This window comes from Ylistrum balloti, unplaced genomic scaffold (assembly GCF_031769215.1).
Source record: "Ylistrum balloti isolate Yb309-2 unplaced genomic scaffold, AGI_CSIRO_Ybal_v1 Utg371412, whole genome shotgun sequence".
Classification (NCBI taxonomy): Eukaryota; Metazoa; Mollusca; class Bivalvia; order Pectinida; family Pectinidae; genus Ylistrum; species Ylistrum balloti.
The window spans coordinates 144520-172324 of NW_026782742.1; the positions used below are offsets into that span (position 1 = coordinate 144520).

Sequence of the window (27805 nt, forward strand, 5' to 3'; positions counted from 1 at the left end):
ACAGGAACAGTGACATGCGGTGCCTAGGGTTATGGACCACGATTGAACTCTGAACGGAATATAATGGAGAAGCGAAAAAACATTGCTTTGTGACTGAAGGATTAAGCAAGAACCAAAATGTTGAAGGCGAGATTGGTACTCAGCGGACACTTCGGGTATATAGACACCCACCCTTCCGCCGATTTCAGTTTTTTCTCATGCGTTTCGTCACCTTATATACCATCCCAAATAATTTACCTTGGTTACAGCAGAGATATATACGTCTCTGGTTACGGTTACCACTTAAGTAAATTGATGATGGCTATTTTGCTAAATTCTGACCATTTTGCTCGTTGAACCAAGGCTTGTATGTGTATATTTTCCGTGTATGTTTAAATGAACTTCACATGTTTCTGTTTCAAAAGTACACTAGGCCTGCATTTGAGTAACTATCAGATGCTGTAACTAATCATCAATTGTAGGACTATTACCCATATGTAGAGTTGTTCCCAACCTGTTCAGGTTGCATTATATTGTTGGCATCATCGGTTGGAAAGCAACACAGGATGTGAAAAAAAACCCACTCCATTCAGGAGATATACACTGTTTGTAACACAATATCTTTAAATTTTCAATGTTGAATTATGAAGTCTGTGAAAAGATTTATCTGTAATCCCAAAATGATAGTATATTCTGATATTTAATGTAGCATGCATTGATTTGCTTCAACAGTGTTACATGTATGTCTGCTGACTGCCAATGTATAATGTAGGTATTATTCTCTGTGAACTTAACTTATTGGAGAACCGCACCTGAACTTCTGATAACTCAGTTACACACACTTGTCCACAGAGAAAAAACTGGGTTGTGTGTTTATGACAAAGGATCATATTAAAAACATAAACAATGATGTGTTATGTAGGTATTATCCTCTGTGAACTTAACTTATTGGAGAACCGCACCTGAGCTTCTGATAACTCAATAACACACACTTGTCCACAGAGAAAAAACTGGGTTGTGTGTTTATGATAAAGGATCATATTAAAAACATAAACAATGATGAATATTGATGGCAACTTGTCTATTAAAACATGCATATACAATGTCTTATATCTAACCCTAACCCCATATTGATATGACTACAAATTTTTTTATCATTATTTTCATGCTCTGTCTTTTTCACTATATACACATGTGCTCCGGTAAGTTCATGATCATACATTTAAAAATTTTGTTCTTTTTCTTCTTCTTTTTAGTCCAGTGTGTGAAGTATGCTTGAAAAAAGCCACAGAGAAAGCAGTATATGATGGAAGTGTCAGAAATGCTCAGCGAAGCTTGGCTGTTATACCACGATATTACACGATGGGTCATCACTCACAGCAGCAGCAGCTGGGAATGGAACTACAGCCTAACATTTTGAATATTTCTAGATACCCAATGACTGGGCTAACAATAAGACAGTTACATTCAAGGATTCCTTATTCCGGAAATATCAATTTTCTTATCCCCAGATCTGGGTTAGCTCAGATTGGAGCAGGGGCAAGTACTCGGAGTGCTGGAACTGTAGCACGAGTCATCACCAGTGTGGGTCGGTTCCTCAAGGTCCGATATCTCATGCTAGTTGGTGCTGTAGGAGGAGGGGCTTTGATTAGTCAGGTAAAACAAGATTGGAAACTTTTTGTGAGATATAATTAGTAATTAGAACATTTTGATTAATAGTTATTATTACAGTGGAACCCACTTATTATGATATTTTTATTTTTAAGAGAAAAACTATTATGATATCGAGGAAAGCAATTTTGAGACGTTATGTTCAGACCACAAATGGGATACCCTAAAATCGTTGGACAAACAACTCATTGTCTTTATGATTTTGGCATCTGTGAATTATATATAGTTCTTTTATAAATAAAAAGGAAGCAACATGGAAACTGTTATATATAAGTGTCAGTCAAAACACCATGTTTATTCTGTTGTCAGCACAGTAACAGATTTTAGATATATATCGTAATGGGAATCAATTTCACTGTCATTTCTGTTTTTTTTTCCTCAAAGGTAGCAGTAGATACCTAATGTAGGTGTTTCATGTGAATGAATGAAGTACCTTAGATCAGCTACATCATTTAGTAAAGTAATGTATGTGTTTCACACATTGTTTTGGTATAAGAAGGAACAAAACAAGTTATGAACAATTTGAGATTATAAATCCATGGAATTATGTCTGGAGATGTTACATTGTACAACACCCCTTTTGATAGGCTGTTAGCACAGTTATAGTGGGTCTATTACTGTTTACTGCCCTAACTGATCACTGTTGCCCTCGGTGTTTTGTGTCCGATGTATACACATGTGTGCGGGATGAACTCAAACAGTAATTAGTGTCATACTGGGGACACCTACCTGAGATTTTGGTCAAAAGAATTTTTATCTTGGAAAATATAAATATCGTAAGAGCTGATATCTCCTGTTGGACTATATCATGATTAATGAGAGGTAACCTTTGATTGGTATTATAATCATGCATTATTTACTAAAAAAGTATGTATTTTTTCTCTCTTTGTTTTCTATTATATTCTTTTATTCTTTTTATGTTTTTTGAAGTTCGTGCTAATTTCACTTGTATATTTCAGAAACTTGATTCTTATAAAGAAATGTTTCCTGATGTGGCCTGGACAAAAGATTATTTACCCGATTCGGAAAAAATTGACAAGTTTATGCAGTCTTTAAAAGAAAAAAGAAAATCTCTAGCTCTTCCAGAAAAGGTAAAATTTGTCTTCATATGTGGTATGTGCTTAGAATCAAATTTGATATTTCAAATATATATTAGTTTGTTTTAAAAGGGATACTTATTTGAACTTTATTGAATGAAAGTATCGTTTTCACATATTTTTGTTTTTGTCTCCTCCATTAGGGTTGGATGAAAAACAAAGTTGAAAACTTGAAGAAAAAACAAGAGCAATGGGTTAACAACAGGTCTAAAATGGATCTGTCGTCTGTACTTTCTGAGGGTAAGTATCACATATACTACAGGATGTTTTTACAGAAAAACAATATGTAGATAATCAAAACTATCATCATTTGATTTGATTGTTCCATTGAAAAGTTGACCAAGGAAAATGATGTATTACCAATGTTTGTACATAGAAATCTTTTCTTTTGAACATGTTTTCTTTAAGAATGGGAAAGTTTTCATTATACTTTTTTTCATTTTTGGAAAATAACTCATTGCTTACTAAAGGGTTAACATCCTATTTTGGTCTCTAATGGAATGCAGAGAAATTAATATAGGGTTTAATTCATTATTAATGAAAATAAAATTGATAAAGTTTCTTCAGAGACATTTCTATAGAAGCTTAGTCTCCTGAACAGTTTCTGTTAAAGTTATGATATCAATATCTCAGTATATATGATGGACATAAAAATTCCTTGAACAATTAAATTATGCTAAAAATGTATAAATTTTGTCATCTCATCCTTGTTCATAATAATTCAAAATATCCCTATTTTCAGTCAATTTATTTAAAACATTTTAAAATTTTCATTTTGAGGCTGATAAAAGGATAATATTCATAAAATCATTTCATTACAGAACAGTTGTAAAGAACCGTTTACAATTATATAGCTAAACCCTGTATCTGTATCAGCTTAAGTGTTTCCTTACTTTTGAAATCCAAGGGTTTCATCCTTGATATGTGTATCTCCTCTGAACATTTGAATTTTCACCAATAAGACACCCAAGATTGAAGGAATTCAGTAAAGAAACCACTTGGTTGGTCAATAATATGATTTATTTCCAACATGATTGGCTCCCTACAGTATGATTGCAATTATTGACTCCCAATAAGAAAACCTTATATGTACTTTGAAAAATGAAAAGGCATTTTATAAATAATACAGTAGAACCAAGTTGTCAGTTTTAGGGATGTACTTTCATGTTTTTTTTATTCATAATTCAAAAATAGTTCACAAACTAATCAATAGGTATCCTCCAGAAATGGTTGTGTTAGTGTTAGCCATGGAATGGTGTGTTCAATCATCCATAAGATGATTTGTTTAGTCTTTCATAAGATAGTGTGTTCAGTCATCTGTAAAATAGTATGTTCAGTGCTCCATGAAATAGTGTATTCAGTCATCCATAACATTTTTTATTCAGTCATACATAAATTGATGTATTCAGTCATCCATTACATAGCATACCTTGGTTTATCATGGAATTTCCCAAAATATTATATATATCTATATGTAAAGCTGAGTCTGGGATTGGGAAGATGTCTGCATGCTGTCATTACAAGAACGTTATTGATACTGAACAAATTAACTTGCAGAAAATATGATTGATCAAGGTTGGTTATAAGACTTAAAACACTCATTGGTATTGTAACATTATAAAAGTACTGTGAATTACTTCTATTTCACAAGAAACTCTTAATTATTTCATCCCAAGTTAGAGAAAAAAATTTCTAATTCAGATACATAATTTACATGGATAATACATTGTCAAATATTTCCCTTACTGATTTACACAGATAGTTAACTGCTGCAAAAATCTAGATGTTAATTCTGTCATTAAGTCTGTAAGGACCCACCAATATTGTTTTGCGAAATATTACTGGTATGAAGGAAACCTACATGCTGTATAAAACATTCCAGTCTTTAATCTATATGAACACCACTGATACAGAACAGTGATGTAACCTCTTTACTAATTGTCATACAGAAATTCAGTATTCAAGAGATATAAGTAATCTACAGTATGGTATTATCAACCCTTTTCTGTTTATCTTCTATTTTGAAAAAGAAATGTCGGCTGAATTTTACTTGTTTATGTAATGAATTACTCCGTCTGTTTTTTTGGTTATATGGTACTTAAAGGAATGCATATTGTATCACCCATTGTACTTCTGAACACATTGTGACAGCTTTGCGATGGAACCTTCTTTCCTTGGTCAACAGACACTGCAACATCCAATAAAATGTTGCTTGATATTAAAGTAATTTGGCAGTCCAGAGAGAAATCAGAGGCTTGGTCAAAATCCATAGCCTCCTTAATTGGCAAAGTAGGATAAAACAGATATTTATAAAAAACTATAACTGAAGTTATCAGGATGATCAGAGACCAGGTATAGAAGGTTTCACTGTTTAGGTGTTTAGAATTACATAAAGGAGCTAACTTTCATGTTGTGACTTCTTTCAGTAATATGTTTAGTTATCATGGTTTTTTTCCCTTTTGTTTTTTATTCTTTTTTCTTTGTTTTCTATTTGGCATCTCTATATATTTTTTCGGCCTCATCAGAACATGTTTTGTACATTTATAATAAGTTATCCTACAAAATATGTTTCCTGTTCTTGGTTGTATTGTTTCACTGACAGATGACAATAAGGGCTGCTTCAGGTATTTAGATGTTTCTCATCCCATCTAAACCGTGGCAAGAGTCAAATTCACAGTCAATAAAAAATTATAGAAATCCAAAACAAAGATTTTAAAAGAATTTTTATTACTGAAGTCACACGGAGAGGTGTCAAAAGCAGTATTTTCAATTTCAAATAAAATTTTGAGAAATTATATACTTTCTAATTGACACTTGATGATTGGTACAATGTATAAACAGAAAAATGAATTAAAACGAAGCAATCCTTTTGTTTAGCTTATAGCAGCCTTCATGGTTAGTGAGCCTAGTTGTCTGATGACTGTTTCAGTATAAATCTGTGTGGTTGTGTTCCTCACATTACTGGTATTGTATCTTTACCCATCCATGAGGTGTCATTGTGTCCTTTTGTCCTTTGTCAGGTGTACCACAAATGCAAACAGGTGCTTTCCACCTAATGGGATCGTCAGTGCCAGGTGTGTAGTCTGTATGTGTTTCTGATTGTATTTATCCCACTTTCTGTCTGTGTCTGGTGAAAAACCAACCTATATAAATCTGTAGCTGTTTGGTAAATTACCAAGAAGTGCTGCTTCATCTTTCTGTAATAAGCTTCAACTTGATCATCATGGTGAGTCAGATATTTTGTACCCCCCACCCCAACTCCTACCCTACCCCAATACCAACCCCTCTTACTCTCCCTGGGCTTAATGTAGGATAAATACAGATATTATATACATTAGTCATTATTCCGAAATGATACAAACACAAAACTTAGCAACTGGCAACATTTGGAAATTAACTTACATAGATTTTGAGTGGTCTGTCAAAAGAAAATTTGGGAAGTGGTGGGGGGCAGTTTTTCATTTTGAAAGTTTTGTATATGTCTGGTGCAGTTTTTATTAACAAATATATGATTTGATTTTATATATATATGATAAAAGCACAAATTTAAACTGCCTCTGGTCACCAAAACTCTCAGGCTGTTCTTGTGTTAAAGCCCTGTGTGAGAGATTTAACACCAAAGTTATCAATTAGCCTGTACATGTGTTAAAACCCTTTACATGAGGGAGTCAACGTTAAAGTTATCACTTACTGTGTACCTGTGTTAAAACCCTGTATAAGAGAGTAACTCGGGAACACACTTGGCAGGTAGCGAAACATTAGATGTGGAAGCATCTTTTTGTTGTCATTGGCCTGTGGTACATTCTCATCTGTGTACTCATAATGAAACATGTTGTACATCTGAAAAATCGAAAAGTGATATCCATATATAGATATACATACGAGAAAGTCTACATTGCCATTTATTATGCTTAAAGTAAATATGCATTTTACAGTATAAATCATATTTATGTACATTCCACACCATTATCTGCTAACGATGCACAATCTTCAGCTGATCAACATGACTTTAATGAATTTTAATATACACAAGCTGTCTTATTTCACCAGCACTATATACTGTCAAATCATATATTTTCGTTGGGCTCAAATTTCATGGTTTTGGAAAAATATGCAGTTTTATGGCACTTGATATCATAGATATATCTGATTGAGGAAATTAACTTGTTATAAAATCTGTTTTTATTCTATTTATCATTTCATGAACAAATAAATTTGTGGGTTCAGAGTATCCGCAAATCCAGCAAAATTAAATTACCCACGAAAATTACCAATTTTATGGTATATGCAGTTTTACTAACTATGATAATTTATAATGATAAGCTACCGTGGTAGCTGTTCAATGATTTTAGTCCGATTGGTAATGGAATTGGTCACATGACTGAATTAAGTTATAAATAGTTTTGTAACATTAGTCAATAGTATTGTTTGTAGATGCCTTAGATCTGTTTTCTGATTCCTTTCGTACTGAAGACTACCCTGGGTATACAAAAATACTTGTGATCTTATGGTGAATTGTTTATTCCAGATACATCCACAAAAAAGGGAGTACTGCCTTTAATTGGAATGAGTGATAAAGGTGGTGGTATAGAGGAGAAGAAACAGGTCTGTCATCTATGTGTATATGTGGATCTAAGCTACATGTTTTTAAAAAGGCTGTAAATGTGTTTGCTGCATTTAGTGATCAGGGAACAAACATACTATATATTGCTTTAAAAAATTATCATGGTAACTAAAGATTAAAACTGTTAAACTTTAATTTCTATCTTTCAGTCATTTCGGAATTGAATGATTTCTATTAAAGCATTTTGCTTTTGAATAGACTTTTAAAAAAGATGTAATGATATTATTTGTGTGCTTTATTTTGTAGTCAGGAGTCTGTACTAGATTTATCAGAAGTAATATTTGTACATGTTCTTGTCTATGGTAAAGTTCTAAACAAGGTATATATGGAGCTAATTATCATATGGCCCTAAGGCTCTTCAGGTACCATAACACTTTGTTATAGCTAACAGATGCTACTGTTCTCTTCCAGACTAAGGACCAGCAGAAGAGACTGGAGGAAACTCGAGATGAGATGATACAGATACAGGTATAGTGTAATTATAACCCCCACCCACATCCCCAGCAATAAAGTTAGGAAGGAGTGGGAGGGGAAATATTGCTTGGATTTTTTATGACAGGGCATGTTCTTGTTGTCTCTGATAATGCTGTTTAGTTCCTCCAATTTTTAAAGAAATACTGGCCCTTGACGTGTAATGATAATGTGAAGTACCAATGATGTACCACTTACTCCTCCCAACATGTCTATGGATTTTGACGAAACATGGCAAGCATGTTAAACATGTCACATTCTTGTGTCTCCGTTAACACCATTCAGTTTCGCCAATTCTTACTTGAGTTATGTCATGTGATGACTATTGATAGTATTAAGTGAATTAATATCTTTTCACTGGTACCTATTTTGTCATATTTGTTGACATCAGTTCATCAGTCCTTCGTACCTGAGTTATGTCCCTCAAGCATTCTAATATTTGATATATACTCATGTTTATAGCCCCTACGGTGAAGTCTGTCATCTCCGAATTTGGGGGAGTGGGGTTAAAAGTTATCCCCGAGGTGACAGTGTTCTGGTTAGTTTGCTTGTTATGAGAAAAATAAAAGAATCATATAAGGAAAATGTGTTTAAGGAAATTATTAATTAAAAATGGACATGCTTCATTTGATATGTGTTTAAAAGAATAAATTTTGACATCAGTTAATTTAAGTCTCGATTTTAGTTTCATGATAAATGTGATCTCAATTTCGATTTTTTCAAATTTTTTATTTACAGATTCGTTACCAAAAGGAAATTGATCGGCTAGAGAAGGAAAATAAGGACCTCAAGAGAAATCTACTGCTGAAGGAAAGCAAGGGTGGACGGAAGAGAGTGATGAAAGTAGGTGTTACAGCTATGTATGTATACTGTTCAGGGCTCTTCCTGACCATTGAAACACCCATCCCACCACAGGACAGGTTTACTGAGAGACATCAAATTGAAATTTAATTAATATTATGCTGATAATTAACAGGCAGGAAATTGAACCATGGATAGAAGTGATTCATTTTGTAATCCTTGGCCCAATGGTCAAATAAATGTTGTAATTGAATAGCCCTTTTACTGATTCTTGACAAGGAATTTTTTTTTTTTGATTGGTGAATTTCTCAAGAAGCTACTAGATATATGTTTTATGAATTTTGATATCAAAGGATTTTTTTAATGCATGCAAAAAATGTAAAATAATGAGACAATGTAAAAACTGTAAGATGCCTCTCAACCAACATGTTATAGGTCGTTCAATTTTGTTTAAACATTCCTTTAGGATTTTACAATGTATGAAATGGAAATATTTACATTACAGAAATCCCTTATAGATATGTATTCTGAAGTACTTGATGAACTGGCTGTGTATGACTCCAGCTATAACACACAGGACAACCTGCCCAGGGTATGTTACCATGTAGTGTGACTACAACAGAAAAGGAGATATGCAACTCCTGAAGCCAGGTTTCTTCTTTTGTACAACTGTGCTGATAGCTAACGTGTCTTGGCTTACCAGGCTTCAGGAGTTGTGCTTCTTCTTTTCTGCTTTATATTTAAATGGCTCTATCTAACCAGTGATCTTCCTGAAACCTAAAGTATGAATTCAAACTTAAGACCTGTGGTTCTTGAGAGCATTTTGTCTTCTTGAAGATTTTTCTGTGCTGGCTTCATATGTCCAATCATATGGAAATAAGAAGCTGTGTTTTCATGTGAAGCAACTTTGAGGATGGTCTGAATTTAAAAAAAAAGAAGGAAAATTGAAACCACACCAAGTTAAGTAACAAGAAGAAATTGAATTGCACTTGCTAGTCTATTATTTCTCTAAGTAGCCCCTTGCTAGTTGAACTGGTGGGACTATAGTTTTCCTCTTTGTCTGTCTCTGCATCTGTAAAAGTTTGTCAGTGCTCTAGTGGCTTCATTCCTTTAGGGATGCTCATCAAACTTCACACTCTTATATTACCAGTTTTACTGTGTGATTTTGTAAGCCTTTGAAAAATTATTGACATATGAATGTGCTGTTTACTGATATTAAGATTTAAATAGTGAGACACCTTTCACCTAGACATCCGGGGTTCAATTTCCAGACGTAAAAAGGTATGGGGCACCTGCTCAACCATATGGGTTTTTCCAGGTTACTTTGGTTTCCCATAGTTAGACCCCTTGCACATTTCCATTCGGGCCAACAAGAGTGATAAATATAAGTTGGAAAAAACTTGCAATGCAATTGTTGTAAAATAAATAATTAGTCTTTTATATAACGTAATAGGCTGAGATTGATATGTTTGTGATGGTTGACTCCTGTGTTTTGTAGGTGGTGGTTGTCGGTGACCAGAGCTCTGGTAAGACCAGTGTGTTGGAAATGATTGCCAGAGCCAGGATATTTCCAAGGTACTGTTTTGTAATGTTAATGACTCATTGTGTCAAAAAAGCTGACTCTAAAGACAGCATCCATAATTAGCACTTGATGGCTCTTATTTATACAGATATAAAAAAAGATTTTGGTAGGATTTCCATTTTATACAATTTCCTTTTTTCAATTACAAAAATATCAACTATGTATATGCCTTGTTAACACCAATGCACTGTGTAATAGATATTTTTATACCACTGTCTAACATTCACTATTCTTGCCATAAGATTTATGGATGAATATTGCAATGACGAATTTTAACTGAAAAAGAAGCATTTTTATTTATTGATTTTCATTGGCGAAAGTGAAACATGGCTGAAGTTAGATATTCCATCTTTGATCCCAAATTAGTGCTTGTTTGGGTAAACCTGTTGTGTGATATTAGGGAGATTGATGATTGAATGTATCATTGGTATATTTTGTGGTCTACAGGGGGTCTGGGGAGATGATGACAAGGTCACCGGTGAAGGTCACACTCAGTGAAGGTCCATACCATATAGCACAGTTCAAGGACAGCACCAGAGAGTTTGATCTCACTAAGGAATCTGAGGTATGAATAAAGCTAAAATGAAAACAATAAGAAAATGTACAGATAGAAAATACTATTTTCCTCAAACAATAATCTCCATTTTCAACAATATCTTCATAAAGACCCCTAGCATGCTTCTATCCAGGCCAACGACAGTGATTATTATAAGCTTAAAGCTAGTTTTGCAATTTCTGTGAAATATTAGAAATGTATAACATTTTGGAATACTTAATAATAAGATTTTAGTAAAGATACATGGATGACTTATGTAACTACTCTCACAGCTGGCAGCTCTGAGGAAGGAAGTGGAGCTGAGGATGAAGGCGAGTGTACAAGAGGGACAGACAGTCAGTCCTGAGGTAGGTAACCAAGGGTTGTGCTGGGACATCAATCTACTTTCAAATTTCATAACGAGGCAAGGTAATGTCTGCTATTAATGCTTGGTCAGTTTTCCATATAACACATTTTATTTCATCTTGCATGTTGAACATTTTTTCCATTTAAGAGCAAGACCTAAAAGAACATCATGCTCTTCTCCCTTAACTGAAGGTCACTAGGACAGTATTCCCCAAGCAGACTTAAAATGAAATAAATTATAAGTAGATACTGGCAAAAAAAGAAAACTGCGGAAGAAAACTTGTATGGTAAAAGCTTTGGAGTAAGGATAGGATGTTTATATTAAATGAAAATAACTACAGAAAATGTTACCCACAGTTACGATAGGTATTTCTCTCATGCAGATTGTGTGTAATTTACTGTATTACATCAGAAATGATAATATTCAGGTGAATACTGGTTATTTGATTGATGCTTATACTTATCAGATGTTTATTTCATTTTAGTGTATAGCCATGACAGTGAAGGGACCTGGTCTACCCAGGATGGTACTTGTGGATCTACCTGGTATCATTTCTGTAAGTCATCCTGTTTGCTTTTGACAAAAAGGAACACTGTTGACATATCTGAAGAGATCCATCTGAGAACATCTGTCAACACCACAACCTATTTTTCAGCTGAAATCTTCATCTAATTAATACATATATTATGTTAAGATTCTTTACATGAAACACTCTTAATAATATTTACCAAATTTGAAAATTTTAGAGGTGTAGAATAGATATTTTTGCAAAAGCTGTATGTGATAGAAGCAAAAAAGGTAAAACATACTATTTACATGTATATAGTACTGAAGAAACATTTAAAATTATCAGCATGTATTGTTACTTTTTAAGAATGTGTTTTGGCTTGCAGACTGTGACAACTCAGATGGCACCCGATACAAAAGATTCTATCAAACATCTAGTCAGAAGTTACATGGAAAACCCAAACTCAATTGTCCTCTGTATCCAAGGTATGTCCACAGACATAGACAATTTATCAGCATTGTACTGTTTCTGTTTGCCACTCTCATATGTTACTTCTAGGTAATTACTTGCATATGAAGTTCTGTGCTGAATATCTATCAACTGAAAGGCATTTTTACGCTCCCCACCACCAGCCATTTTATGTGGGGCAGGGACATATATAGTGTACCCACATCCATTGTTTCTGCCTGTTCTTGTTGCATCCCAGTATGTTGCAATCCATCCCGAATCATACTGTTATATCTTCAGAATCTGAAAACAGATTTGGTTCATATCTACCCTAAGTATCATACCATTAAGTGCTAAGAGTAGTGTGCAGTGGCAATTAATTTTTTCCATGATTTTTCCTTGGAGTTATGCCCCTTTTATGTTACTCTTGCATCAAGTTTAACTTTCATCTCTTATTTATTATTAATGATTTAGAAATTCCTTCTATCTGTAGATGGCTCTTTAGATGCTGAGAGAAGTAATGTGACTGACCTGGTCAGTCAGATGGACCCTAGTGGCCGGAGAACCATATTTGTACTGACCAAAGTTGATTTAGCAGAAAGTAACCTGTACAACCCTGATCGTGTGAGTAGCTGGAAATTTTGATAGAATTCCTTCAGATTCTAGAAGTCATATACATTTTACAAATGTCACACAATTGCTATGAATGGAAACACGCAGTTCTGTTAAAATATTTCTCTTTCAGCCTTATAATCTTAAATGGTATTTACAACTTTAATACTGATGTGTCAACATCATTAATTTTTTACAGACCTTAGAAGGAATGTATTTTTTTTTGGTTTCAGATCAAATCCATTTTAGAAGGCCGACTATTTCCAATGAAAGCCTTAGGGTACTTTGCTGTGGTTACTGGAAGAGGTAGATACCTTAAGATAATTTGATAAAATAATTTTCATACATTTGGTATATTGTTTTATCATATCTTACTTCACTTTTAATGTTGACCTAGTGTTGAATTTCAACCTTCACGGTAGAAATCCATGTTTACCTGGGGTCACATTCCACATAAGAATTACCACTACGAAGAGACTGCATTTTCTCTCATGATAAATTTAGTCTCATTTTAGATGGAAAAATAGAAGGACAATTATCTGTGGTAAATTTTTATTCTACTGCTATTTACAGGCAACCAAAATGACAGTATACAGACAATCAAAGACTACGAGGAAAACTTTTTTAGGAACTCCAGGTTATTCAAGTAAGTCTGTAAAACACTATTATAAAATGTGGATCCTTTATAGATGGTCTCTAACTGTGTAGATTTATCTGTCAGTTCTCTATGATGAAGACAGATTTCTAAAAACAAAAGCTATGCATATAATCCTCAGGTAGATTGAACTTCCATTTGTTGATTACATTTTATTGAGCTTTTTCTTGGGGTCAAATGTAGGTACATGTGTACCCCTGGGTACTCATTTTAGAAAAAAATTAGGGAACGGGCAGTTTTCTGCTTTGGCAGAAAAAAAAGTGTATATAGAATCCAGTGTAAGACTTTAAGAGACATGTTTCAGCCTTGTCTACTATGGTCATTGTACACCACTGTCTTTATACCACACCATTTACCACCTCACTGAATAATTGTCCATCGTTTGTCACACTACTTCCACTGTTTTTGCCAATTTTGCTGGTTAAATAGTGGAAGTGTATGGTGTAGTGTATCACATGATAATAATCTAAAGGTTGTAACCGATTGGTTGTCTTTCACGATTGCATCTGACAGCATTAATCTTATATGTAAAAGTATGAAATAATGAAAGAAATAAAAAAGACATTTTGCAGGGTTTTCCATAAGAGCCGGTCGCCGGCCAATTTGACCAGTTACTTTGATCATTTGGCCGCCTACACCAATCCAGTTCCGTAATAATGTTCCGTACACGACTACACGTACACGGCAAGCCACCCCTACCTCGCCGCGCTGTGGCTCGGGTCGGCTGGCTTTGCCAGCCTCCCACTTTCACTACACAGTCTTCTACTAACATAATTATGGAAAACCCTGATTATGGAAGAAAAGCATGATGTGGTATGATTCTGATATCATTGTATTGTTTGAGGGATGCTTGTTCTGTCACTGATAATGACGTAGAAGGAATGTCATGAAACTTAAGGTGTTGTGTGATCCTTGAGAATTTCTGTTATATTTTAACAGGGAGGGTGTGTTAAAACCAACACAGATGAATACTCAGAACATGAGTATGGCTGTGTCAGAACTCTTCTGGAAAATGGTGAAGGAATCTGTGGAGCAACAGGCTGATGCCTTCAAAGGTTAGTATGGTGAAGGTTCAAAGTTTGGGTCCTAGTGCAAAGGTCAATCAGGTCATGGTTCAAAGGTGAACTTATCCCATGCTGTAGTGCCATGATAATTGATCACACTTTATTTTGGTTTTTCTATTCATTTACCTTGAATAACAGTATCACTTAGAGTGAGCAATAATGAATGTTTCTAGTACTTTTATCATTATAATAAAAGTTTTCTTACTTTTATTACAAAAATGACATAATAATATTGATCAACTTTAACATTAATCAGTTGTTTGTTGATCTTCGACATAAATCAGTTGTTGATTTAACTAAGATTAAATGAGTTGTCAGCAGAGATTTGAATGTCAGTGAAAACACGTTGAATAAAACCTCATGTCTTGATAAATATTTGTTTATTGTTTAAAACCTGTGTTTGACATATTTCAGCTACAAGATTTAATCTTGAAACAGAATGGAAAAATACATTCCCACGCATTAGGGAGCTTGACAGAGTAAGTTTATAAATTAGATGGTATTACACTGGAATTTAATTAACATTCAATTATCATCTTCATGTTTCTAAATTAAATCTGCATTTTACAATAGTTTTGTTGAGTAAATTTGTCTGTAAATCTGTGGTTTCTGTTGTGGCCTACAGGATGAACTGTTTGATAAAGCACGAGGTGAGATCCTGGACGAAATCATCAATCTCAGTCAGGTCACACCCAAGGAATGGTAAGTGGTTTCACATCAACTTACATTGTGTCATGATTTCATATTAATTTACTTCTCTGATATCTGCAGTTTAAGATCATGGATTATATATACTGAAATACACATCATTTTCAAGAGCTTCTATTTTTCAGTTTTTTTTTTGTTTTTTTTTTTTTGGTGAACAATAGAAAATCTAAAAACAAAATTTATTGAGATCAATGGGCGCTTCTTGTCTCCTTCAGTAAATAAAACCATTTTTGCATCAATCCTTTGGTAAAGGTAAACCTGTGAAAAATTCAAACCATCAGATTTTTTTTTTAATCTGTTAAGAAAACCAAAGTTAAAAAGGAAAATCTGTCATGTCAGTTGATATATATTTATTACAAGTGAATAGTTTTAGAAATGAAAACAAATTTAATGAATGAGATGCAAGTCAATATTAATGTAGTAAGTCAACAGTCTTTATTATTGTATTTATAGATGTGTAAATAGTAATGGGTATGAATGAAATATTAATGTTTTCACTGTGTTTTTACTTACAGGGAGGATGCATTCGCTCAACGTCTGTGGGAAAAGGCATCAACACACTTCTTTGAGAATATCTACCTTCCTGCTGCACAGTCACAAAACTCTGGGTATGTGTTCAACCTATCACGGAAAAACAGCCACAAAATATCTTACAGAAATTTTAATTCCAAACTCCATCGATAAGTCTGATCAGTCTGGATATAATTGATTAAAAATTATTAAACCTGCTTGAATTATACAAAACCATGCTTGTGAAAGTAAGCTTGAATTTAAACGATCAAAGTCATTGTTGGCCAATATTATGGTGAAATGTTTTAAAATGTATTGGTAAGGAGTGGAGAACTATTAGTTAAGACAATTTGCCTGTTTGAAATGTTGATATAGATATTGCTACAATGTGTGACATACTCATTGATACAGGTTTAAATGTTATTGGGGTGTTGATTTGTGTTAAGCAATCAGGTATTTGTAGTACATAATAAGGTATATCTACTTCCATTGTAATATCTTTGTTATAATGTAGAAAGTTTTCATTTACAGGACTTTCAATACAACTGTAGACATTCGACTTAAACAATGGGCGGACTCCGTACTGCCACGTAAATGTGTAGAGGTAAGTGATTAACAGTCGGTATTAATCATCTTACATTGATCTCTAAAAATTTCAGCGATAGTTCAGTCAGTGAAAGTGTCTTTAGACTACATTACTTATGATGTAACTTGTGATGTTATGTGACATGCTTTGATCCCTACCAGTAGCGGTTTGTGTTTCTCAGGAAGTAGAGAAGCAAACTGTTGTGTGCAGACATAGTTGTGTCCTTTAGGAATAAACTTTATCCAAATTGCTGAGCAGGCCTCCCCTATGTTCTTCAGTGAGGTAGCCACTAAACTACACAAGGGAATCCCTGTATTAAACCCAGCAAATGATCTCTACAAAACATAGAAGAAATTGACAGTCAAATTTGACAAATCATGCTCTGGGGCATTGATTCTCCTTGATCAACTAATTTCACAATTACCATCTATCTTTTTTTTGCCCCAGGGAGATTCTAATTTACTTTGTGTTTTTCGTTTTTTTGTTGTTTTTTTTTCGCCCAAGTTCTGGAGGTGCTAACTATGTTATTGCATTACAGGTAGGTTGGGACACATTACATGACGAGTTCCTGAAGTTTGTGGAGCGGGATAAGAAAAGTAAGTCCCATGAAGAGCTGTTTGACAAGCTGAAGCAGACAGTGATAGAGACAAGCAAGTCCAAACACATGTGGGACAGCAAGGCAGAGGATAGTCTGGTAAGATATTGTAGGGCAATAAGGCACAGGATAGTCTGGTAAGGCATTGTGGGATAGCAAGGTAGAGGATAGTCTGGTAAGACATTGTAGGACAGCAAGGCACAGGATAGTCTGGTAAGGCATTGTGGGATAGCAAGGTAGAGGATAGTCTGGTAAGGCATTGTGGGATAGCAAGGTAGAGGATAGTCTGGTAAGGCATTGTGGGATAGCAAGGTAGAGGAGTCTGGGAAACCATTGTGGGGCAGCAAGCAATATGGTGGTGTTGACTACATTTTCTGTATATCAATTGTTTTATATAACAAATTGATCATTGTGTTATTTCGCCAAAATGTGATATTACACTCAGATTTGATTGTGCTTAAATAAGATGTCACCATGGTTACAGTAGTCTGGTAAGACATGTAATCCCCAGATATAGTGCTCCAGATCACTGATCGGTAGAAATTAAATTGACAGACACAGTCCTATTAAACAGTTAACAGGTGTCATACAGAGGGCATTGATACACCCAATTTTTAATATATATTCATTGCATCAGTGATCTTGTCCCAGTGTGTGCTTATTTTGATGTTGTATTTTAACAGCGTGTGATCCAGGTAAACACTTTAGAGGATAGGTCTGTGTCAGACAAACAGCAGTGGGACAATGCTATACGCTTCATGGAGGAATCCATACGTTCTCGCCTGGACCAAAGTGAGTGATACAACCACCACACACACTTTGATGCATTTAACATAATTATCTGTAAACTATTTTCTGTTTTATTAAATCTGTATTGATGTTAGAACTCATTTTCTACTGATTGTACCAGTAATAGTTACAAGTTACACAACTGATGACCACATGGGTAATTATTTGTAGCTGAGGCTAAACTCAAAGAGATGACTGGTCCAGGCAAGCGGGAACAATGGCTCCATTGGAAACACCGAACTGCAGATCATAAAAACCGAGTAGCAACTAAGGAGGAACTACAGAAAATTCTCATCTCTGACAAGGTAGTCTTTTTATATAGGTCAAACCAAACAGGGAAGGCTGTTTATGTAGGTCAAACCAGACAGGGAAGGCTGTTTATATAGGTCAAACCAGACAGGAAAGGTTGTTTATATAGGTCAAATCAGACAGGGAAGACTGTTTATATAGGTCAAATCAGACAGGGAAGGCTGTTTATATAGGTCAAACCAGACAGGAAAGGTTGTTTATATAGGTCAAATCAGACAGGGAAGGCTGTTTATATAGGTCAAACCAGACAGTGAAGGCTGTTTATATAGGTCAAACCAGACAGGGAAGGTTATTTATATAGGTCAAACCAGACACAGAAGGCTGTTTATATAGGTTATATCAGGCAGGGTAGGCTGTTTATGTAGGTCACTTCTGACATGGTAGGCTGTTTATGTAAGTCAATTCTGAAAGTGTAGGCTATTTATTAATGGTATACAGTGGAATTTTTACCCTCTGTCTAAAAGATCATGTTTTCAGTCAATCTGAACTTGCTGTTAATATATACATATAACACTTTCAGAGTAAAGAGTAGTGAAACTTTTCCTGCATTGTTGAATTTGGTGAAATGTGTTTTACAAACAATCTTTCTGACTTCTTACTTAATATGAAAAGATAGACTGCATTCAATCAGCTAGGAAAGTATTGGTTTTCAAATGGAGACAACATGAAAGGACAGTAGATAAAATTCAGGCTATTTGAAGTAAAGGACATTTCATGTGAACAGTTTATTTAATACTTCAAAATTAAATCAAGAAAGATTTTTAGGTCATCAGAAGTAAACAATTAATAGTAGGATTGAGCTCAAACTTGCATGAAATAACCCTGATATGGTTCTGACCAAGTGTTGTTATATTTCGGGTCTGTCTGAAATCCAAGATGGCCGCCATATTTTAAACTTTTAAACATTGATTTAAAGTAGAAAAAAATTAGCCTTCTCCTTGCTGAAAGTTTTTTTAGTCAGATGACCATTTAGGCCCGTGGGCTTCTTGTTAAATTTAAAATGAGTTGATTAGGGGAAGACGATTTCTGACTTTTGTATTGGCATTTTTTTTAGATCATCAGGCCTGTTAACACAACAATGAATCAATTTAGACTCTTTCAGAGTGAGTGCATGCATTTAAATAGCACTGTTAATAGGATAGTGCATCAGGAATAATGTGATAAGAAGACAGACGTCTGATGTATTTTCGTTTAATTTCAGACTCATAAATCTGTAATAGCCCCAGATGAGCTGACGACTGTGAGGAGAAATCTTCAGACACAAGGTGTTGATGTGGACAATGAATTTGTAAGTAACATTTTTTACTAATCTAGGTTATATTGTCCTTGATACTCAAGGTGTTACAATTACTTTTGCTCTCGGCACCCCCTGGAAGGTTCCTGAATGTGTGACACCTGGTGGAGAAGATGAAAAAATTTATCCTTTGATAAACATGATGTTGCTCCTTTGTAATCTTCAAAAGGAGCCTGTGATTGGTCAGTGTTTTTCTACTGGAAGCAATCAAATTACTTTGCTTGTGCAGTCAATATTGCTATGACATGTTCCAGGGGCACAGAAAGCAAAAGTGATCGTAACCATCAGGGTATTGAGAATACTATTATATAGAATTAATAAATGGAATCAATTATCCAACAACTTGGAGATGTGTATGCAATATTTGTTGGATGCAATTCGGTAAAGAAGCTTGGGGCTGATAATTCTTAGTGATTAATTTCTATATCTGACATTACAGCCTTTTAATCCATTACTCGTCCTACACAGGACATTATAATAGTAACAGAGGTTTTTTATCAGACACAAGAACATTGTTGACATTACAGATGTGATGTTTATGTTAACAGATCAAGGAGACTTGGTACCATGTATATAGAGAATCTTTTATGAGGAAGGCTCTATCCCAGGCCCAGGACTGTCGTAAAGGATTCTACCACTACCAGAAGGGATTCCAAGATTCAGGGGTAACATTTCTTCTACATATACAATATGTATTGTCATACAGGCAATACCAGTGTTACATATATTTTATCATACTATCTGAAGAGAGAGCATATAGTCGCCGCTTTGTCCATCCATACATCATAATTTTGTTCGGAGCGTAACACAAAAACTATAAGAGATATCAACATAAAACTTCATAGGTAGATAGATCTCAACAAGGAAATGTGCAGTGCACAAGAAACATCACTCTATTTTGTATAATGTAGGAATTATTGCCCGTTGTTATTTACAATACTTAGATTTTAAAACTATAAGAGGTATCAACATGAAACTTCCTAAGTAGATAGATCTCAATGAGTAGGAGGGCAGTGCACAAGAATCATAACTCTCCTTATTGCCCTTTTTTGTTTTATTTTTCATGCATCTTGTTCCGAAACATTGTCATATCTTGAGAACCTCTAAACAGATTTCATTCTTATTTTTTGACCCCATAGTATCCTAACATCAAGTTCTACACCTGATTGTATTAAGGTGAACAAAGGTCAAAGTTTGAGAGTCAAAGGTCATGCCACATCATACGTCAGCTTCTTACTAATTTTAATTGTAATAAATGAGGAGTCCTGTTACTGACTTTGACTTGGAAAAACAGGATTCCTGAATACAGTATACATCTAGAATATAAAAACATAAATTGTTTGGTTACAGTTGGAATGCCATGATGTAGTGTTATTCTGGAGACTACAGAGGATGTTACAGGTTACTAGTAATGCTCTACGCCAACAGGTCATGAACAATGAAGGTAATTCATATAATCATTTCAGTCACTAGTGAATATTGTGATATTTGTCCTACAATAAGCTCGATAATCAGCCCATCTATTTATATGGATGTTACTTATATATTTCTCCTCCTCCCCCTACCTGTTAGGGGTTACGATAGCACATTCGGTCAGAGTATTGGCCTTTGTTCAACACAATGTACTCACTATCCTTGGCAGTTTGTGTTTTTTCAAGAAACTGAAAAACAGACCAGTCTGTGCTGAAGTGGTTGTGACTTTGGGTAACACTCGCTTTAATTATAATTATGTTGTACAGTGAGGTAGCCACCAGCTACTTCAAGGGGACTCTGACCCCAACTAACAGAAACAAATCCCCCTACTTTGAGTGATTCAGAGATGATGTGTTGATGTCCTGAGCTTGGTGTAGGATCAATACAATAAAGTGTTTCTTATCAGTATTCTCCAGTTTATTGAAAATTTGATTTTCATGCTGATATTTCGAATATTGTTCAAAAGACAATTGTTACTTTTTATAAAAATAATTTTTTTTAAATAAAGTTTAGAGAATTTTGTTGTACTGAATGAAAACTCACATTCAAGATGTTTCTACACAGTACATACATTGTAAATTGTTCAAAGTCACACACCATGTATGTGTTACATACATAATGAATTGTCTAGTGTTGTCCCACCGTCCCCTCTTTAAGTATTATATTCTTGATATGTTGCATTTACAATTACTTCTGTGTTGTTGACAGCACGACGACTAGAAAGGATCATTAAAGACGTCCTCGACGACTTTGTAGACAACAAGGAAGTACTGAGCAAGTTGTTGACAGGTCGACGGGTCCAGCTGGCTGAGGAGCTAAGTAAGTTTAGAGCAGGAAATGATGTGTTTTTCGTTATATAATGCATCAAAAATTCATTCTTAATTGTTATTACAAAATATTATGGAGATTTCATTTCAACAAAGGTTAATTTCTTCATGTGGTGTCTTACTGTATTATCTAATTTTAGCCATATCATAATTCCAATTTCGAAGAACAAGGAGAAATATAACAATGTAACTTTTCCTCAATTAAAATTTGCCAGTTCAAACTTAAATGAGATATAGTTGAGAAATCTGTTTTGAAAAGTTATCCGGATTAAAAAGGATTTGGTTTTCAGTGGGTGTAAGGACAGAAATCTCTTCTTTCTTGTTTCATATTATGTTGTATTCTGTAGAGAGACTTCAGATTTAGTCATGAATTCTTTAGTGTGAAGATGAAATAGAAACAATATGTTTGAGACAGGAATCCTACATGAATAAATAGTTTTGATATTTTTGTCTGTCAACTAGTTGTCATCTCATCTTTACAGAAAGGAATTAAGATTGAATAAAAAATGTTTTTAAAAAATATACATGTACTTCAAATTTTAACAATATTTTGTTTTTGTTACAGAAAAAGTTCGACAGATTCAAGAAAAATTAGAAGAATTTATTAATGCTCTCAACAAGGAGAAATGATGAATCAGGATGCTTTGTTTAGCATATGTATGATGTATCTCAGCTATAAGTGTTGTGAACTCATCAGACTGTGTGCATGGTATAATTTGGTGCAGGTCCAGGACGCAAGCTTAACATGGATTTTGTGAAAGTTTCTTATTATCTTAAATAACAACACTCGACAGATTCCAGTTATTTGTGGCTTATGTGAATGTTTATGTAAGAAATGGTGGTCGTCTATAGGAGCTGTTGGCAATAAGTTTATTTACTGATCGTCAACAATCTGATGTATTTTCAACAACAACCAATAGGTGTAGTGTATTGGAGTGTTTAAGTAGTGGCATAATATTCTTGTCATTTTAATCCAAATATTGCAACAAATTACTGGTTAAACGACTGTTTACAATATACAAATCAAAATTCTTTATACTGGGATTTCTTCTTTATTCATAAATAATCTAGTTAAACAATTATAACCAAGTTATTAATTAATTTATCAAATCCGTACCCAATACATTGAAGTGCTTCTTTTCCATTACAAAATATATCAAGATGCAGTTAAAGAATCTGTCTTCCCTTCCCAGCAAGTCAATATATAAAAAGACAGACTTCGTTTCTCTATACAAAATTGATGTAGAGATATTCACTGTTATAGTAATTTCATGGTTATTCTTTGTTTAAATTTGCTTTATGTATCATCAAGTGTAAACAAAGGGAGGTAAATCTTCCGTTATTTGAATTTTATCTTGAGAATGGTTTAACTGCTATGTCTGGGAATACACTTAATCATTCTTTTTGTCCATGGAGTTGACATAAGTCATTTTAGTTGCAGAATTTTAACTCTTTGTTGGTTATATATTTTGTTATTCCATTTTAATTTATACCATATAAGAAATAATATAATTTTCATTTATTACTATGGTTACTAAATCTATTGATATATTTTCCATTCAACAATCCAAATACAGAAATGAAATTATCAGTATGGATGGTGTATTTCATGTTGAATAAATCTGAACATATGAAGTCAATTATAAAATGCGTCAAAATATTCTTTGTTTGATAATCATACATTGAATTTGGTTTTTGTAGTTTTTACAAGAATACTTAACCTCATATGCATTTTCTTACATAATTACAAAACTGTATGATATACCATGGAATTGTTTGGTGTTTCAATATTGGTAAATCATCTTGCTTGTTTGCTGTTTGTCCTTTATTGGCAATCGTTTTTAGTGAAACGTTTGGATTCAGTGACCAACATGGTCTATCGGCTTCAGTGATAAGAAATTGAAGATAATTTTGTCACAACTTGTTCAATTCTCTTGGGTGTTTGTGAATTTCACGTACTTTATAGCTTACAATTGAAGTTTAGAATATAATATTGGAATACATGTACCTTGTATTAAATCAGTTCATTATTTACATGGAATATGAAATTCAACTGAATCAGTGTCTGAATGTCTGTGATTGTGAGAAGTATGAAATTGAAACTGGTATTATACTATGTGTGATGGTAGAATCTACACTCTCAACAACTTTTCTTAATGTGATGTATTTCAGTGACTATCTGATGTAAAACTACGATAAAATATCATTTGATAAATCGGAAAAAGTTATATTGCATTAGTTTTTTGTTTTTGACGGGATGACGAGTTTTGTAGGCATACACAGCATAGCTTCTGGTTGAACTTCCTTCAACCATCTCATGCCTTCGGGCGACACAGTTAATTCTCTGTTGACAATTTAAAATACACTGCTATCATGATGCTTTCTATATAAAGGCTTTTTCAGTATATCATCTACCCGACATCAAGAGTTAAAATTATATAGCTTCTATATGTGGTATGGTTTCCTGTCTATTTACCAGAAAATTCTATGGGTGGGACCTCTAAACAAAAGCTGGAGCCCTGATTGCCTACTGCTATAATCGGCAAGTTTAAGTTGTTTCTTGGTGTGTTGCAAGTGATCTGTTACCCTAATATAAAATTAAAGCTCCTTTAAAGTTAAAATATCTTTACACACAGTGCTTTGTTATCTGTGTCTGGAAATAAGCCCACCGATGTCCATTACTGGTCAGTGAAAAAAAAAATAATGATTTTTATGAAACAACAAGTCAAACAAAGTTTTATCTTTTATGACATTTTAATCATTGCATTCATCCAGTGTACAATTTCCCAATATAAGCCAATTACAAACTATGTAGGAGGGAATTTTATATTCTTAACCAGAAAGGAAAAAGAAAATTGTAGTTTATATCCAACTTAATTTTTCCCTTCATCCCACAACTTTATATACATACAAACATTTATTATTCAATAAAGATGGAAAATTTCTGCAGAAATGATATAAAAAGAGAAAAATCACTGTTAGTAGTGCTTTAACCACTACCTTCTCTATGGATATGTTGAACAAGTTTTCAGAAAACTGATATAAAGGTTAAGGTTTTGCAAAATGTATATATATATTATACTATCAGTACTTATCAATTACTGCTGGTATGCAGTGATCCAAAAGTTCATAAATCTAAAGTTGGATATTGTGAAACAGTCTAATCCGACTCCTTCAGGATGTACTATGGTGACACCAGTCTGATTGTACCCCTTCAGGATGTACTACGGTGACACAAGTCTAATCAAACCCCTTCAGGATGTACTACGGTGACATAAGTCTAATTGAACCCCTTCAGGATGTACTACGGTGACAAAAGTCTGATTGTACCCCTTCAGGATGTACTATTGTGACACAAGTCTGATTGCAACCCTTTGCGGTGAACTATGGTGACGAAAGTCTAATTAAACCCCTTGGGGGTGTACTATGGTGACACAAGTCTATTTAAACCCCTTTCGGATGTACTTTGGTGACACAAGTCTGATTGTACCCCTTAAGGATTTACAACGGTGACACAAGTTTGACTGTACCCCTTCGGTATGTGCTATGGTGACAGGTCTAATCGAACCCCTTTGCGATGTACTTTGGTGACACAAGTTTGACTGTACCCCTTCTGTGTGTGCTATGGTGACAAGTCTAATCGAACCCCTTTGGGATGTACTTTGGTGACACAAGTTTGATTGTAGCCCTTCGGGATGTACTATGGTGACACAAGTCTGTGAGTAGATTGGCGTATGTGGTTTGTATTTAACTGTTTTAAAGAAATGGGGTTCCCCTTCCAGCAGGATACTATATTGATCTGCAGTGGCTGGAATACACAGGGATCAGACTTTGCAAATCAACACTTCTTCTTAAGCTTCAAACAATGTATATGATTGTGAAAAACATGTATTAAATGTACACAAGACATACGGCTATCTACAATGAGGACTTCCAAAGTTGTGAGAAGACAACAGAGACAATAAGGATCGTTCTATCTATAAAATTCAGCATTAGTCTATTCCCTACTCCTCTAATTTTATAAATTTCAAGTGATCCCGTCAAAATTGAAAAAATCAAAATACAAAGTAAATATTTCCCCATATCTATTGTCTATACAAGTCGAGTCATAAGATTGCATGTAAGTATGTTATAGAAAAAATCTATTTATAGCCTACTATATCAACTAGTACTGGCATCAACTTCAAACTTTTAACCATGAGCACTATTGAAAATAAAGATCTGTATTTCATATGTATGTTAAAGTCTAACCTAGCTACTGTTGGTCTCAACAGAGTAAAATGTAAAATAAAACCTGAACAGATGACATGCCACATCACAGAGCATGACAGAGCATGTAGCTTAAAAGACGATAATGTGGACAATTTTAAAACAGACCTGGACTTGACCGCATTGAATCGGATCTGGGCTAAATGCATTATCAATGAATTTGAAAAAAGAGATCATTGCTTTGCCTTTTTTTAGTGACCTGGTAGGTAGATTAATTATTTATAGAATTATGAATGTTAAAATTCAAAAGAACTTGGCAACTGAATACTACATGTGCATTTAAAAAATTTCTTAAGAATAACAGAATATACATTGTACAGTACTACGAGTTCCAATTCAGTATACAACTAAGGATCTTATTAATGTTTCAGAAAAAAACGAACAATATATATATACATCAATTTCTTATTTCTGAAACTTGATACTTAAAGAGCATTCCTTTTCAAGGATGAGATTCTTTACAATGAATAACTGTATGAAGTATGAACATAAAATCCATACATGTAATGAAATTGGAGTCATGAAAAAAAGAAATGTTCTCCATACAATGCCAAATTAAATGCACAGAAAAAATAATATATCCATTTACCTTTAGTGAAGGCAATTTTTGTTTTACATACACAAACATTTTCCAAAGATGTTTGTATAGTAATATGTCAATTAATATTGTTCTTGGTACATTACTATTGTATATAATACATTTTCCGTCCAACATTCAGACCATAACTGTGTCTTTACTTTGTATCTCTTTCACTATCTTAAAATTACCAGTATATGAAAATATATAAAACAGCCTTATTTTGACTACAGAAGACACAATATTATGCAAGGAACTTTTTTCTTGGACAGAATAAAAAAAAAGAGAGATTAAAAAAAAAACAAAAACAAAAACGTAATGCGATCAGATAAAAAAAAATCAACATTTAAATTCAGCTGTTTAAAGTGTAATGGAAACATTTATCAAACTTACATTGTAATATTTGTTAAAAATCTAAAACAAAAACTAGCAAAGTTTCCGAATTAAATTTTCATGGTTTTGTGCCAGTATTTTGGACATGTTTTAATAAATGCCATATTGAGCTGTCTCGTTAATCATGTAGCAGGCAAATTATACAGTAATATTACATTGTACAAAACGTAACCTATCAAATGTTACATAATACAACATGGAATTGCAGACATGTTAAAAAGAACAGTCAGTTATTCATCATTCACTAATGCTTGCTCAACAGTTTCAGCTAAAAAGACTCTGAATATTTAAAATCTATTATCAACTAAGGAAAAATCTTGTTTCCTTGATCTTTGAGGACATAAATATCCTGTTTAACACTGCTTCACTATATACAGAAATAAGCAGATACAGTTTACAATTAGACTTACAGGCCAGTGCTATCTCACTGTCCTGCAATCAGCCCATCCACTTTCACAACTTGTATGTCAGTTCCATGAACTTATCGCAGAACAAGATGGAACCATTTTATCAATCCCCAGTTTCATCAACATTCATAGACTCACATTTGTCCTTGGGAAAATATAAATATCGGAAGTAATATGTAGATGACTTAATTAAGGACATCTTTGAATTTTACAGATATTTTATTGACTTTAGGAATTAATAATGTGTCAAGGATCATTGATGCTTGAAATTAGAGCTAGTATCTGTTAGACTTATATCCCACTGTGTCAGTTTATATTGATCACTTTACCCAGAAACTCCAGTTAATAAGATATCTTAATATAACATATACATTGTATAAAAGCACATTGTTTTTGTGACCTTAATTTCCCTCTTAAAATTCTATTTAATTTTTTTCCCCCTTTCTGTCATAACAATATTTCAACTCCTTTGTCAACAAGTCAGTTTTAAGTTGTTACAGTTCAGTTTATTGTTGCTTTATGTCCCATTAACAGCCAGGATCATTTAAGACATGCCAGGTTTGGGTTCAGGTGGTGAAATGCTAGCCTTCCCGGAGAAAACGACTAGACCACAACTGCCCCTTTAATTTTTATAACATCAGATACGAACAATGAT

At 33.9% G+C, this 27805-nt stretch overlaps 1 protein-coding gene across 2 annotated transcripts; it reads left to right on the forward strand.

The window, feature by feature from the left end:
* Positions 1 to 4: 4 nt before the first annotated feature.
* On the forward strand, positions 5 to 23732 carry LOC132562414 (dynamin-like 120 kDa protein, mitochondrial). 2 transcript variants are annotated; one of them, XM_060227154.1, is made up of 30 exons: positions 5 to 155; positions 1236 to 1635; positions 2610 to 2741; positions 2891 to 2987; positions 5768 to 5821; positions 7276 to 7352; positions 7783 to 7839; positions 8581 to 8685; positions 9149 to 9235; positions 10142 to 10218; positions 10673 to 10790; positions 11054 to 11128; positions 11612 to 11683; positions 12021 to 12120; positions 12576 to 12706; positions 12928 to 13000; positions 13268 to 13340; positions 14289 to 14404; positions 14828 to 14892; positions 15039 to 15115; positions 15637 to 15729; positions 16163 to 16235; positions 16756 to 16911; positions 17496 to 17604; positions 17773 to 17906; positions 19112 to 19198; positions 19753 to 19869; positions 20555 to 20648; positions 21386 to 21496; positions 22070 to 23732. In XM_060227154.1, the coding sequence occupies exons 1-30, from the start codon at positions 118 to 120 to the stop codon at positions 22132 to 22134; spliced, it is 3063 nt and encodes a 1020-aa protein (XP_060083137.1). In that variant the 5' UTR covers positions 5 to 117; the 3' UTR covers positions 22135 to 23732. The 2 variants fall into 2 exon arrangements, with proteins under 2 accessions (XP_060083137.1, XP_060083138.1); XM_060227155.1 differs by lacking the exon at positions 5768 to 5821.
* Positions 23733 to 27805: the final 4073 nt, after the last annotated feature.